General features: G+C 46.4%; 1 protein-coding gene across 2 annotated transcripts; it reads left to right on the forward strand.

The window, feature by feature from the left end:
* The first annotated feature begins 3,148 nt into the window (after positions 1-3,148).
* NMRAL1 (NmrA like redox sensor 1) lies at positions 3,149-12,672 on the forward strand. Of its 2 annotated transcripts, none has more exons than XM_006913866.3 (6): positions 3,149-3,308; positions 3,633-3,706; positions 6,452-6,690; positions 8,587-8,833; positions 10,189-10,379; positions 11,509-12,672. In XM_006913866.3, exons 2-6 carry the CDS (start codon positions 3,667-3,669, stop codon positions 11,686-11,688), a joined length of 897 nt encoding a protein of 298 aa, XP_006913928.1. In that variant the 5' UTR covers positions 3,149-3,308; positions 3,633-3,666; the 3' UTR covers positions 11,689-12,672. The 2 variants fall into 2 exon arrangements, with proteins under 2 accessions (XP_006913928.1, XP_006913927.1); XM_006913865.3 differs by having other exon boundaries at positions 3,182-3,414.
* Positions 12,673-15,977: the final 3,305 nt, after the last annotated feature.

Below are 15,977 nucleotides of genomic sequence, written 5' to 3' on the forward strand. Positions count from 1 at the left end.
CGGTTCTTTCAACTTTTCTGTATGTTTACAAATTTTCATAATAAAATTTAGGGGAAAATATATTTGGTATGATTTCTCTTATTTTTTCTAACTGCAAAATATCATCCTTCTACATGCTCATGTTTAGGTATGTAAATGCATCCAAAAGCAGGGATCATTTACCCACTAGAATGTTAGAAGGTCCAGGGTCATTTGTGTTTTATCTATATTAAGCATTATAATATCATAATTATGTGACCAAATATCTGGACTCTTCTGCAATTTGGTTTTTTAACCCTGCTCCAGTGACTAGGCCATTTTGCAGTTTAAACTCTGTCTACTTGATGAATTACATTCTTTACATTGTCTGTTTCACTACAAAACTTGTTTTACTGGTTTATTTTGCAGACTCCAAGGAAAACTGAGTCACTGGCCTCTGCTTTGTGACCCCCATCCCCTGCTGACCATGTCTTATGACCCCAACTGTTGGCTATATCCCATGACTATACCTGCTGGCCATGAGTCAATTGAAAACTACGCATTGTTCTTATCTCACACCCCCACTTGCTGAGTCAGCAGACCCCTGAAAATCCAGTTGCCCCACCAATCAGAAAATGAATGATGTAAGTTTACGGTCTTGTTTTCCTAGCAACCCATGCCTTTGATCAGTAACTCCTGAAACTCTCTCTAGCCTTATTCTTCCCACCTACACCATGTTTTCAATTCAGGCTGAAGGCTACATTCTCTGATTTTCAAATCATATCAGAATAAAACTCTCTTTTATCCCTCAGAAGAGTCCTGTGGAACTTTTGTTTTCAGGACCATTTAAATTTTTTATGATTGTAGACATGGAATATAAACTAGTGGTTACCAGAGGGTAGGGAGTGGGGGGAGGGGAGAGGTAGACAGGGTAAAGGGGGTCAAATATGTGGTGACAGAAAGAAATCTATGAGAGGTGAACATACAGTGTAAATATATATATATGCCTTACTGTTAAAGTGTACAGTTGAAACTTACTGGATTTTGTTAACCAATGTCACCATAAAAAAATAAATAAATTAAATAAACAAATTTTTATGAGAATGCATATATGCATTATGCATTACTTGGCTCTCAAAATCAAATAAAAAATGAATTTTAAGATGGGGTAATGGGGAGTACACACTGTACTGTCCCCTGCTCCAAACACACACACACACACACACACACAATTGAATTAAACTGAGTGGCACTGATTGGAGGAGCGGTTGCTTTGAAGGTTCACAAGAGATAATGTAAAGCTTAGCCTATGCCTGACACATAGGAGAAGCCCAGAAAAGGGTTCCCAATGTTATTATCATTAGTACATATCACTAGTTTGGATTAATTGGCAAGAGCTCTGTAGGAAGTCCTTTGTCAGATATAAAGTCCCACAGAAAGTGCTGATTCACTGCTAAGCATGCACCAGTCAGTAGATAAATCTCTCCTCTCAGGCCTCAGGGTACAACAGGGTGAGTGGGGTTTCAAGAGACAAGACCTTTGCCCAGGCTGCCAATCTGCCCACCCACTTCCAATAGTCCCCTGGCACTAGCACCAACTGACCAGAAGCCCAGGAGTAAGATGTCATTCCCTGCCACTCATTATCGGTACTGATTTCTCAAGCTGCAGGTTCAGCAAGGGCAAAAAGCACTGGAGTTTGCTAGTGTCCCATTGTGGTCCTGGGATGCTACTCTCAATTAAACCTGGACACTAGGGCCAGCTTCATGGGCTTGTGACTTGAGCATTTGCATGGGGTCCACACTCAGAAGGATCCCACACTTGGTTTAATATTCAGCTGTCACTGTCTTGAAATTCTTGACAATTTTGAAACAAGGCGCCTCACATTTTCATTTTGCACTAGGCCTTGGAAATTATGCAGCTGGTTCTCCTCGAAACCTTCTTGTTTGGATTTATTTCCTTAAAGTGGAGACCTCAGAACATTGGGTTTTGTGATCGAACCCCATGCAATTAAGAAAAAACTCAATTTTTATCAGAATAATATGCACTTGGGTTCCACTTACTAGGTATTTATTGAGTTCCTACTAAGTGCTGACATTTTGTCAGGAGGGGGAGATATAGAGGCAAACAGGACATGGAGCCAGTTCTCAGGAAGCCCTCAGTCTAATATGGTAGAAACAATTTTGTCAGTGGGATAGAGGGGAGTGGAATAGGAGTAGTTAGCCTAGCCTAGGGGTCAGGCTAGTAGTTAGCCTAGGGGTCAGGAGTAGTTAGCCTAGGGCTGCCTGGAGGACATGATGTTTATGTGGAATCTTAAGGAATGAGTAGGAATTAGCCCCATCTAAGGAGGTGGGAGGAAGGTATTTCAAGCAAACTTTACAGTCTGAGCACAGAGTAATAATGTAACAGGGTATGGAGGAGACTACAATATGTATGCCAAGTTAAACACATAGACATGATATCTTCACTTATAAATGAAGTAAACATAAATGTGTATTTATTAAAATGAGCATGTCTTATTATAAAGACCAACATTTTATATAAATAAAATACATATTACCTTGTGGAGTCTCTCCACCACTAGATTCGGGAAAACAGCATTAGTTTTCGTTTGATTTCCCTGTAACTCCAGTGTCCAGCAGATATTTAGTCAACCAGTCAATCAGCCTACTTTGTGCCGGGTACTATTTAGGTGATGGAAATTCAGCAGTGAACAGACAAGTGCCTGAGGTCCAGAAGCTGACATTCCCAGATGGGTCAATACATATCTAGGAATGAATAAAAAAAACCAATGTTCTTATTCATGCAGCAGTGTTTTAAAAAAAAATGAGGTCATTTTGTGTTTTAGTTGAACACAGAAAAATCTCACTTCTCTGTTAAAAAGAATTCAAATCTGTGCAAATAGTACTAAACTCAACAGCTAGTCAGACATAAGAGACAGGGCCTGAGGGGGTTAAGACTCAGGGATATAGATTTCATTATCTTTAGGTGACACCCCATATCTGCAAGTCCAGATGTTCACGAAAGATAAAAAGGTTGTTCGTTTGTTTCCTTCGTGCATTCATCACCCGCACGCAGCTAAGCAGCCTCTTTGTTCGTGCATTTCGACTAAATCCGATTGCTGCACATTTGGTTTACGCACTCCTGGGGCTCAAGAGTCCTGAAAGTTCGCGGAGTCCCGCGAGAGCCGGGACGAACCATCTGTGCCCGCGGGCGGGGCTGGCGGGTCAACTCCTCACGGAGTAAGGGCGGGAACAGCGGGGATTAAGAAGCAGCGTAGCGTGGAATCCCTTCACGCAGGGCAGCCGAGAAGAAATGGCTTTGCCAGGGTACGGCTGAAGCTACGGGCCGAGGTCAGTACCCCTTGCAGGGTTCCACTCCCCCCTGCGGTGGGCTAGGCTGCAAAAATCCGGGTCCCCAGTTATCTCGAGCGTTTCCCACCCAGGCAGCGATAAGAAGGTAAAGCTCGCCGCTGTGACCCGGGAGGCGGCTGGGAGTGAGGGTCCAGGGGCCGGAAGGGTTAAAGGGTATTGGGCCCAAGGGTGGGCCCGGGAGTCGCGGAGCCCAGACCTCTCCCAGCTGGCCACCCCCTCAAGCTTACGCGGTGCAGGCGCGGGATCATTCTGGGCTGGGACCCCTAGCCCCGTCGCCCACACTGCGCTTCCCTCGGCCACCAGGCTTCTCTGGACCGAATTTCCCGCTCCGGCTTGTATGGTGGACAAGAAACTGGTGGTGGTGTTTGGGGCCACAGGTAAGCAGAACTCCAATCGGAGGCGGGAAGGGCAGGACCCATCATCGAGGCCAACCTGCGCCGGGAGACGTTGGGGGTGGGGGATCTGGACGAAGTGGGGTGGTGATTGACCTCGAGTGCGGCCGTGGGGAGATAGGACCTGAGCGTAGATGTCCTTTGAATTTTTAAAAATTACTTTAACTTCTTTGAATAAATAGGTAATGATTGGACATCATACTAAAATTAAATCTTCCCACCTCTGTTCCCTCCACCCATCCATCACTGTTACAGTTTCTTGAGTATCCTACTAGTTTAGATATATAAATAAATATTTTTAAACAGTAGTAACAGGTAGCGTTTTATTTTGTCCCCCCTATTTTTTTCTTTTCTATACATATTTAAAAATATTTAACAGCTTTATTGAAGTGTAATTCACATACCATACCATTTACCCATTTAAAGTATGCAATTCACTGGTTTCTAATACATTTGCAGAGTTCTGTGACCATCACCGCAATCAGTTTTAAAACATTTCATTATCCCGAAAAGAAGCCATGTGCCTATGTGGATGAAAAAAGGACCACATACTAAACCTGGCAAGCTCAAGGGAGGGCTGCATGGTGGACCTTACAAATGGAAAGGCCAAAAGTAACCACACAGGATGGTCTGAACATACAAATTCCTAAAAGTTAGGTCATGGTCCTAGGACTGTAGCTTCCTTGACAATTGACCTTAAGTGAGCCTGTCCATTGTCTTTTTGCATCTAAGATAAGGTAAGTTTGAAATGTCAAAGTAATCTTTTCCAGATCCCTCAAGGCACAACTGCTGGGACCAGAGCACGAGACCACAGAACACCTTATTGTTACCTTGTTGCCCACATATCATCTCTGTTCTGTAAATTTAACTATCCTGTACCCACCAATGTAAAAGAAGTATGTGTTTATCTGTTTTTCTTTCTATACAATCCCAGAGATTTCTCCACTTTGCTTTCTCCTGACGCCTTAATCTAACACCAATGGATTTAATGTAACTCTTCTTACATCTCTTCCTTTAATTCTAATGTATAAAACAAGCTGCAGACCTGCTGTGCTGCCCGGTTCCTAACACCCCCTAACTGGCCCGGCCCCTGAAGCAGGGATCCCTAACCCCTGGGCTGAGGGCCAGTACTGGTTTGTGGCTGTTAGGAACTGGGCAGCACAACAGGAGGCGAGCAGCGGGCAAGCAAGCAAAACCTCTTTTGTATTTGCAGCTGCTCCCCAGTGCTAGCATCACTGCATCAGCTCTCCCTCAGATCATCAGGCATTTGAGTATCATAGGAGCACCAGTCCCTGGTGCCAAAGAAGTTGGGGACCACTGCTCTGGAGCATTTTCTCCGTCTGTTGAGATTTTACATCATGGCACAGGTCATCAGTTTGGGTCAAATAAACTCAAACATTCTCTACAAGCTTGGACATTTCTTATATCGACACCTACTAGTGGTCATTCTCCATTTTCCCCAGCCCCTAGCAGTCACCAGTCTTTTGGTCTATAGATTCACCCATTCTGGACATTTGATTTATTTTCACCTTTTGGCTATTGTCAATACTGCTATGAACATTCACGTACATATTTTGTGTGCACTTATGTTTTCGGTTTTCTTGCGTATATACCCAGGAGCAGAATCACTGGGTCAGATGATATCTTCGTGTTTAGCTTTTTGAGGAACTGCCAAACTATTTTTCACAGCAACTACACCATACCATTTTACATTCCCATCAGAACTTTATGATGGTAGTTGCAGTTCTACGATTTGCCTTTTTCACGTCAGGACACATCATGGTCACCTATCCAGGTCATACATACAGATCTACCACATTCTTTTTAATTTGTATGACTTAATCACTTATTTAACCAGATTTCTACCAAAGGACATTTAGGTTGTCTTTAAATTTCCACCATTGCAAACAGTGCTGCAGCCAAATGTTCTTATGTATATAAGAACATTTATAGATGATTTTCATTTTCTTCCTTTTGATAAATTTTTATAATTTCTCAATCTTTTGGAAAAGGTATAGGTAATATTTCTTAAGCTAAAGGATGGATACATGAGTGTTGATGTCCCTTTAGTATCTGCTAAATATTTCATAATGTATTTAAAACATTTTATAAAAGGTGTTAAGTGTGATGCCTGCTGAAACATGGACAAAACCTCGAAAAAATGCTGAGTGAAAGAAACCACAAACAAAAAGCCACATATTGAAGGATTCCATTGACATGAAACATCCCAAACAGGAACATCCATAGAGACAGATAGCAGATTAATGGTTTCCAGGGAGCAGTGGAGGGGTGGGGAGAATGAGGAGTGACTGCTGATGGGTACAGATTTTCTTCTTGGACATAAAAATGTCCTAAAATTGACTATAATGATGGTTGCACAACTCTGAGTACACTAAAAGTGCTGGGAAGCGGCTGCAAATGCAGATGAAGCTTCGCTCACTCACCCACCTTTTATCTTCTGCTGTGTGGCCCGGTTCCTAACAGGCCATGGACTGGTACCAGTCTGTGGCCTGGGGGTTGGGGACTCCTGCTTTAAAAGACTGAATATCATGGTAAGTGAATTGTCTCAATAAAGCTGTTATTTAAAAATGGTTTAAGGCGGTTTAATGAGCATGACAGGTGAAAAGTGTCTTGGGTGTCTTGCTGTGGTAGAGCATTGTCTTCAGGGTTTCACCCTTAGCAGGACTCCCAGGTGGGTCTGACCCTGCAGGTCTTTGTGACTCTTCACAGGTGCCCAGGGGGGCTCAGTGGCCCGGACACTCCTGGAAGATGGGACATTCAGGGTTCGGGCTGTGACCCGGGACCCTAGGCAGAAGGCAGCGAGGGAGCTGAGGCTGCAAGGCGTGGAAGTAGTGCAGGGAGACCAGGACGATGAGGCCAGCATAGAACTGGCCCTGACTGGGGCTCATGCCACCTTCATCATGACCAACTACTGGGAGAACTGCAGCCAGGAACAGGAGGTCAAGCAGGTAAGGGCATAGGGAGGCTGGGGCTTGTTGCAGGATGTCTTAAAAGGAGCTCCCAAGTCCGTGTTGGTTCCTGGGAGGCAGCTCGGACTTGCCAGAGCGGGGCTTACCCTGCCTAAGGACCACTGACCACCATAGGCCTTTCCCCTCTTCTATGCAGCCCTCTTAGATTTTGATGAGGGCAAAAAGAGGCTGCTTTTTCAACTAATGACTTTGTTTTTAACATATCATTCATGTCTCATACAGTTCACCCTTTTAAAGTGTACAGTTCATTGGTTTTTAACATATCCACAAGTTGTGAAGCCATCACCGCTACTTAATTTCAGAACATTTTCATCCTCCCAAAAAGAGACCCAGTACCTTTTAGCAGTCACACCCCCTTCCCCCAGTCACAGGCAACCACTAATCTACTTTCTGTCATCCAAAGACTTTTTACACTTTCTAAAAAATTAACTTTGTTGACCCATAATTTTCTTATAGTAAAATGCACACATTTTAATTGTACAGTTTGGTGAAATCTAAAAATAAATACACCCATATAACTGCCATCTGATCAAAATATAACATGTTGCCATCATTCTAGAAAGTCCCCATGTCCCCGTTCACGTATTGTGTTTCCCTGTATTCTGTTTCCCACCCAGATTCTTTCTAGTTAGGTGGCTATTGAACCCAGGTGGAGGGATATGAAAGGAACCACGAGACGTGGCTATCTTTTTGTCTCATTGAAGATCCAGGCATTTGCACATAGAAGGCACTCAGGTATTTGTGGAATGTATAATGGTGCCAGAGGAAAGGCACCGGGCTGAGAAGTATGTACTTCAGTTTTCAGCTCTGCCTCGTCCACAGCTAGCCACAATTGTGGCTTTAGACATGTAACTTCTCTGCTCTGGTATTTGTCTTCTTCCTCTGTAAAATAAAGGGAGACTAGACTGAACCACTAGTCTCCAGACTTTTTTTAGCCTTCACCCTTTCTTCGGTTGTGCCTTACACGGAAGCCCATTCCATAGAGTGGAAAAGGCAGCTTCTCTGGTTGAAGCAGATTATCTGAACAGCCTGGATTAATGTCCCATGGCTGCTGTAACAAATGACCACAATCTGGGTGGCCTAAAACAAAAGGAATTTATTCTCTCCCAGTTCTGGAGGCCAGGTGTTGGCAGGGCCACGCTCCCTCCAAAGGCTGTAAGGGAGATTCCGCTCCTTGCCTCTTCTAGTTTCTGGTGGCTGCCGGTCCTCCTTGTGGCTACGTCACTCCAATCTCTGCATCAGTCTCCAGCCTTCTTGATGTCTTCTCTTCTGTCTCATAAGGACACTTGTCATTGGGTTAATAGCCCACCTGGGGAATCCAGGATGATCTCATTTCAAGTTCCTTAATTATATCTGCAGAGACCTTTTTCCAGATGAGGTCACAGTCACAGGTTCTGGAGTGAGGGTGTGGACATATCTTTCTAGGGGCCACCATCTGACTCTACACGACCTTATACAGCAGGTTGTGTTGCTGTTCCCGTTAAACCGACGAGGCCAGAACAGTTAGCTCACTTGTCCTGCATCACACAATGTGGTGCAGAGCCGGGTCTGGAACTCAAGTGGCCTGTACGCTTAACTGCTGTGCTTTAGCAGCAGATTGCACACGGGTGTGTTGCAGTCAAGCATGTCGGAAAGTAGAACCACCCAGATGATCTAGAAAAGGGATGCGAAGTGGGCAGTAGAGGCTTATCATCCCGTGTTAAAGGGTGTGGTTCTGTGTGTAAGCATCATTCTGGAAGAGGGGCCTTATCCAAGGGCAAAGTGGTGTTGGTCTCTCAGCATCAGGCACAGCGGCAACTTGGGTTGGAGAGCCGGGGCTGTGATTTGGGACACACATCCTCCTGGCTTTGTGGTTTCTCCTTTCTTGCCCACCAGGGAAAGCGGCTGGCTGATGTGGCCAAGCGCCTGGGCCTTCACTATGTGGTCTACAGCGGTCTGGAGAACATCAAGAAGCTGACGGCAGGGAGACTGGCAGCAGGCCACTTTGATGGCAAAGGGGAGGTGGAGGAGTATTTCCGAGACATCGGTGTTCCCATGACCAGTGTGCGGCTGCCCTTCTATTTTGAGAACCTCCTCTCCTTCCTGCCCCAGAAAGCCCCGGATGGAAAGAGCTACTTGCTAAGTGAGTGCCCTTCCTCTTTCCTTGAGTGTCTGCTCTGTGTGGAGCTGTGCGTGTTGTAGAAAGCAGCTTGTCCTCAGATGGTTCTGGGTCTGAGCCTTGGCTCTCTGACATTAGGCCTGTGATTGAGCAAGCCATGTAATCTTGCTGGGCCTTTGCTTCCTGCTCTATGAAATGGGCAGAATACTGACTTTTGAAGGGGTAATGAGAAAATCTACCAAGATGTGGTGATGTGATGCTCTGTCAATGGAAAGCTTTACAGAGACAAGTGATTATTTTTACTTCTCCTTCAAAGATAAGGAGAGAATTTGGAAGATGAGGCCCAGTTGCAGATTTCACAAAGTGGAAAGCATTTCTCAGTGCCTGTTTGCAAATCTGGATGCAGTGGACTGTAGCTTGCAGGGAATCATATACTCGTGTCCTGCTGGTCAGCCAGTGCATTAGAGCAGGATGCTTGGAAGGCCAGAGTGGGAGGAGTGAGTGCCCTTGACCAGGTACCCTTACCCTGCACGTGAATGCAGGATCCCTCTTGCTTGAGTCCTGCCCTCCTGTGAGCAGTCTGGTCCTGGTGTTGGCATATGGGCACCGCTCTTTATAGTTTGCAAAGCTAGGGACACCTCTTGTGTTCCATGCCTGGGTTGGAGCTCCATCCCTACAAGGTCCCTGGGTGATGAACGGGCAGCTGCAGTGGCCCCTTTTTATAGGTAAGGAAAATGGCAGGACTCAAGCACTCTGGGAGCTACATCTAAACACTGCTATCTGTCCCCTTTCATTTCCAAAACCACGACTTGGCAGATAGTCACTCATTAATTCAACAGACAGTAACAAGCACCTGTCACGCGCTGCTCTGGGCTGGGCCCTGGCCTTGGCTAGTCAAGCATTCCTGTCAGTAGGGTTAGTATTTGGAATACCCACCCACAAGTTTCCATGTCAGGAATTCAGGATGTGACGAAGTACACCAGAGCTGGCGCCTTGGGAGAAGCGAGCCCCCAGGGCTTCAGCCTGTTCTCTGGGGACCTTTTGAAGCCTCTTCCTTTCTTGTCCTTTATCCGCATCTCAGCCCTGGGAGGGGTGGACAGGTCCAGGGTTCTTCTCCACCCTCTAAGCAGGAGTAACCCGGCCTCAGAGGGTTTAAACAGAATGCCAAGAGGGCAGAGCTTGGCTTGCATCCCGTTTCCAGACTCAGTTCCACTGCTGCTTCTGCTCTGACACAGACACCAGGAGGTAACTAAGTCATGCCAGGTGCTGATCTGTGCAGAGCCTGGTCAGTTGACTGGGGAACACTAATTTCTACTCTTCAGCAAATGGCGCATTGTCCATGTCATGTACCAGCATGTCCCTCTACCCTCCGACCCCAGGTTTACCTATGGGCGATGCACCCATGGACGGCATGTCTGTCTCTGACCTGGGCCCTGTGGTGCTCAGCCTGCTGAAGATGCCAGAAGAATACATCGGCCAGAACCTCGGGCTCAGCACCTGCAGGCACACAGTGGAGGAGTATGCTGCCCTGCTCTCCAAGCATACTGGGAAAGCTGTGCACGATGCCAAGGTGGGTCCCTCCGCCTCGGGCAGGTCATTCCAACCCCCCCGGGACTTTGTGGGTAGTGGGAAAGGGGATCTAGGGCGAGGTAAATATGACTTCATCACAACTGTGAATATTCGTGTCATGCTGTTCTTGGGAGCCAAGTGTGGCTGCTGAGTGAAATTTCTGGCTTAGACAGTTGACCAAGTGGGGAGGAAGGTTTCCAGGAAGAGGGGACAGTAGGGGCCAAGGCCAAGGCCAAGGCCACTGGGCCGCTCTGGGATGTGACTTAAAGAGGAGGGAGGAGGCCAGAGAGGTAGTCCTACACACACACACACCCCCACACCACACCACACCACACCACACACACTGGCCTGGCTGGGTGGACAGGAGGCCCATGGTCCCCTCCTCTCCATGCTGACCTTCAGTCTTCTCAGGTGCTTTGTTTCTTGTTTGTCATTCCCATTATGAAAGTAAGACCTTCGCATTAAAGAAAATCTGGGAAACTCCGAGGTTTTAAAAGACAAAAGCCACCTGTAGATCCCCCAGCCCCAAACAGCAATGATGGGGAGAGGGTTCCAGGTTGGTCAGCCCCCCAGACTGAGATCCTGGTCCCAGCTCTTAACGCCCACCAGCATGTGACCTGGGGCACAGTCTCTGACCCCTCTCTACCTCAGTTTCCTCATCTTTAAAATGGGTGTGTGAATAGTGTCCCCTGCTCAGATTGTTGGGAAGATTAACTGGAATAACTAACACAGCTTTCTTAGTACAATGAATGACGTGCACTAGAAATGTGCACTCAGTAGCCCTGTGCCATTGTCTAAACAAAGGCAGGCCTAAGGCAGGTGGTGGAGGATCTGAGCTGAGAAGTTAAATACAGTTCTCTTGGGAAAGGGGAACAGGTTTGGTTTTTGAGCAAGTGATGTAAGCAGAGTTCTGATTTGGAAGGAACTGGAAAGTTCTCATCTCAAGATCTTGAAAGAACAGGATTTAAATTGACCTAGAACTGTGGTTTCCAAACTTTCATCTTTTTAGAATGGTTTTCAGATGAACTTAGCAAGGACCTTGGTATGGACTAAGGTACCCCCCACCGCCCACCACCTCAGCCAGGTGCTGAGATGCTGACAGACACTCACAGATTCCCCTCTGCTTCCAGACAACCCCTGAGGACTACGAGAGGCTCGGCTTCCCTGGTGCCCGAGACCTGGCCAACATGTTCCGTTTCTATGCCCTGAAACCAGACCGCAACATTGAACTGACTCTGAGGCTCAACCCCAAGGCCAGGACGCTGGATCAGTGGCTGGAGCAGCACAAAGGGGACTTCGCCAGGCTGTGACCCTGCCCACCTCTCAATCCCATCTGGGGGGACAGGAGGTGCAGTCACAGTGGTCCTTTCTTGTGTTACAAAAAAGAAAATTTTTTTTACATAAAGGCCATTGTTCTCACAGATGGCTTCCAAAAGAAATGGGCTTTGTTTCTGGGAATTGGGCTGGGGTGGCAGCTGCTGGGGCACCAATTCCAACAGGAGGCATCGAGTAGTGGGGGGCCCAGTCCCCTCCCCTTGCAGTGATGGGGTGTGAGGGCATTCAGTAACAGAACACACAGGACTGAAATGCAGTGGTTTTTTTTTGATGCAGTTTTAAGTTCGGTCTAACAGCAGTGCAATGGAACGCCGTGACCACAGCCCAGGGAACAGCTCTGAGCCGTTCCACATTTGAAATTCACTCACAGAGTGTGGGCAGAGTCCAGGGCAGAGGACTCGCCAATACTAGCCAGGATGCATGCCTTTTGACATCCCTACACATACACCCTTCATCTCCAGAAAGCTAGCGAGGTCAAAGGTGTATTCCTTGAGTTTGAGGGCAAGTAAATGGGACCCTTTCTCTTTCCTTCTCTTCACCCTCCCCCTGGGTAGGGCATGCTCCTGGGTGCAGCCTCAACATACAGGTAATCAAACAAGCTAGGAAAAAATGCACAAAGAAATGTGGGAGATCTGTTGACCTCAGATCACCATATTGGACACTGCTGAGAAAGGTGACTCTGCTTGCAGCAAAAGCTTATAGTATCTACCAGGTATTCGGGGTGGTTCAACCTTCCATTTCCCATTCGAGAGAAAAGGAACCAAGGCCACTCGTCTGAGGTTCCATGGCCCCAGGTCCATGGCAGGCTTCTTTTCCACTTCTGTGGATTTGTGTAACCTCTATCATGGATCTTTTTACTATCCCACACTGGCCTCAGTACCCATAGTCATGGAAAGGGGCGATAGTTCTACAAAATTCATTCGATCTGTTCATTAATTAAAAAAACATTTGACAGTTTACCAGTGTGCTGGACCCTAAATACAATGTTAACCAAGAAACTTATGCTCTCTCCCTTGAGAAGTTTAGGTTAGTGCGAGAGCCAGGTATAAATATCCAATGAGTAATTAGATTGATGTAGAGAACAGGAGGGACCAACTATTGGAGGAGGGGCTCATTTTAGTGGGAAAGGGGACACCCTCTGAGGTATGAGGGGAGGGCAGTGAGCCTCTGAGGCAGGGTAGGATGGAAAAGACAACGGCATAGGCTTCTAAGCCACCCTGGTGAGCAAAAAACATGAGAGGTCATGTGCATCCAGTCCTGTGTGATGCTCATGTCCCCTAGGCTCCGGAGTAGGAAACTTACTTGCCTGGAGCTGTAACTCATTGCATTGAGATCCTGGAGTGGCAAGGTCAGTACAGAGCCAACTTTAGCGAGTTGACATCAGGCTCCGGGTGCTCTTCACCCACAAGTGACAGGACCTGGGTGCATCGCCAGTCCGTCCAGTCTGTTTGCTTATCTGGTATTGTCTCAATAGGCTGTTGTGAGGGCACCATGAGGTCACACGTGTAAAGCAATGTCTGACACCCCACACCTCCCCACACCTCCCTTCTGACACAATGGTCAAACCGTGCTAGCCTCCAGTACCCTCAGCTTGTTTTTGTCCCTCTTAATGGCACCTATTAGCACCTATCCCAAATGTGGCCAAAGCAGATTACCAAGGTATAAACAGCCCATGTCCCAAATCCAGTGAAGTGGACAGATCCATGCACAATTCAGGATGCCCCATGTATGATGAAGTATCCACACTGCACACAAAACCCTAGCAGTGAAACCACTCTGTGCTACTGCAGTGGTGGATTCATGTCATACATTTGTTCAAACCCATAAAAGGTACACCAAGAGTGAACTCTATCATAAACTATGGACTTTGGGTAATGATGTGTCATTCAATGTAGGCTCATCAACTGTTAACAAATGTACCTCTGGTGGGGGGTGTTGATAACGGTGGAGGCTGTGCACATGTGGGGGCAGGGTGGTATATGGGAAATCTCTATCTTCCTCAATTTTTCTGAGAATCTAAAAACTTCTAAAACATAAAGTCTATTAAAAAACAACAACCTTAGTATTTTAAACCGTTTGACCTGTAATAGACATTTGTGTCCACCTGTTCCCCTTGTCATAACTAAATGTGGCTGGAGAGAAAGGCCCTTTGCCCACCCTGGATGCTGAAATCACAGTGCCCTGCCTGGCCCAGGGTGCTCCTACCTTGACTGCACCACTGCAGGAAGATAGCACGTGTGAGTCACACCACACAGAGCACCATACAGAGGGGATGACTCCCAGCGCATCATCCTACTTGCTGAGGTGTTCCCAGCACGAGCCCCAATCAGGCTGACCACCATGTGTGCCTGGTCTTCTGAAATTTAGTCCCTGAAATACACTAGTTATCTGCCAACATTTATTTTTTCTTTTCTTAACCGTGGTAAAATACATATAAAATTTACCATTTTAGTCATTTTAAGTGCATAGTTCAGTGGCATAAAGTACATTCACATTGTTGTACTGCCATCACCACCATCCATCTCCAGAACTTTTCCATCACCCCAAAAGAAAATCCCATCCTTATTAAACACTATTCCCCATCCTCCCTCCTTCTAGCCCCTGGCAATCACCCTTCCACTTTGTCACTGTAAGACAGACTACTCCGAGTACCTCGTAGAAGTACCGGCCAATATTTTAAAATGAGACAACATTCACAGCAGTATTGATACTAGCCAAAAAGTGGAAATAACCCAAATGTGTATCAGTGAATGAATGGAAAAAAATGTGGTCTAGCCACATAATGGAATTTATTCAGCTGCGAAAAGGAATGAAGTACTGATTCATGCCACAACATGGATATACCCTGAAACATTATGCTAAGGTAAAGAAACCAGAAAGAACCATAAAAGTTCATATATAGTTATTCCACTTACGTGAAATGCACTGAATGGGCAAATCCATAGAGACAGGAAGATCTGTGGTTGACAGAGACTAGGGACTTGGGAGGAAATGGAGAGTAACTGCTAATGGATATGGAGTTTCTTTCTGAGGTAATGAAAATGTTCTAAAATTGACTGGTGGCTGCACAACCTCGAACTGAAAATCATAAAAGTGTACACTTTTTATGAGTGACTCGAACAGTATGTAAATTGTATCTCAATAAAGCTGTTACCCCAAAAGTGAGGTAACTAAAATCTCCACATAAAAACCTGGATGCCTATCTTCCCCCGGAAAGCACCGGATCAGGCGGCACTGGGCCTGAATCCCTGCAGAGACTCTAGCCCTGCCTTGGGTGGAGCGAAAGAGTGGCTGTCCCCTTTAAACAAGGCAGTCAATCTCTGCCACTCCTGAGCATTGAGATGGCAGGTCAGGGTTACTTTGTTTCTTTATGTAAAGTTGCTGACTGGCATATGTGACCCTTCGTAAGCATTGTGCCAAATAAGCAGAACTTTTGGTTAAAAGGTATAATGTGCAGGTTTCAGTGTTTATTAACAAACAAGAGTGCTAAAACATGCTTTCCGCAAAAGCCATGACTGCTCATATAATTCAGTATTCAGTGACAGGCTCCGCTGTTACAGAACAGAGGGAAGGGCAGGGACAGTCCCGGGAGGCAGAGGCAGCCAAGAGGCTGGTAGGACAAGAGATTTTTGCACACCGAGGAAGCGTATCATGACAGGGAAGGAAACATTCAAGTCCACCAGAACCCAAAGGTCTGAGGGGGAGGATGGCTCAGGTGGGAAAACAAATTAGCAGAAGCCCGCAGGTGGGGTTGGAGTCAAGGTCCACAGCCCAAGTCTGCCTCCTCCTACGTGACTGTGTCTCCCTTCATTCATCCTTCTAACATATCAGCAAATGTTAAACACCTGTCTACCTTTCTCCTCTCCTGGAGGGGCCTAGAGATACTTTTTTGTATTTTTAAATGCCTCATCTCATGCTCTAGCCCCAACTCAGAGTCTGCAAAGCTGTTTGGTGACAAATGCCTCAGGAGCCAGCTGTGGGAATAAGCCCAAACCAAGCCTTGAGTGGGACTTGTCACTACAGATTTGCACTGCTACCTTCCAACACCAAGGGAAGGACGCCTTAGTACAGCAATAATGGTGTCTCGCTGGCAAGAAAACCCACATTTCTCTTTCAAAGATTTCCTCTAGACTTCTATTTTCAAAAGATAGGACATGAGTAGGACTCAGCTGACTTTTCCAGGAAGAAAACTCAGCTGTCACGAGAGACTCCTGCCTACCTCTCTGCTGCTATTCCCGGGTCTAGGATCGTGCTACATCCACAC

The sequence above is a fragment of the Pteropus alecto genome, unplaced genomic scaffold, assembly GCF_000325575.1.
Source record: "Pteropus alecto unplaced genomic scaffold, ASM32557v1 scaffold44, whole genome shotgun sequence".
In the NCBI taxonomy this organism is placed as follows: Eukaryota; Metazoa; Chordata; class Mammalia; order Chiroptera; family Pteropodidae; genus Pteropus; species Pteropus alecto.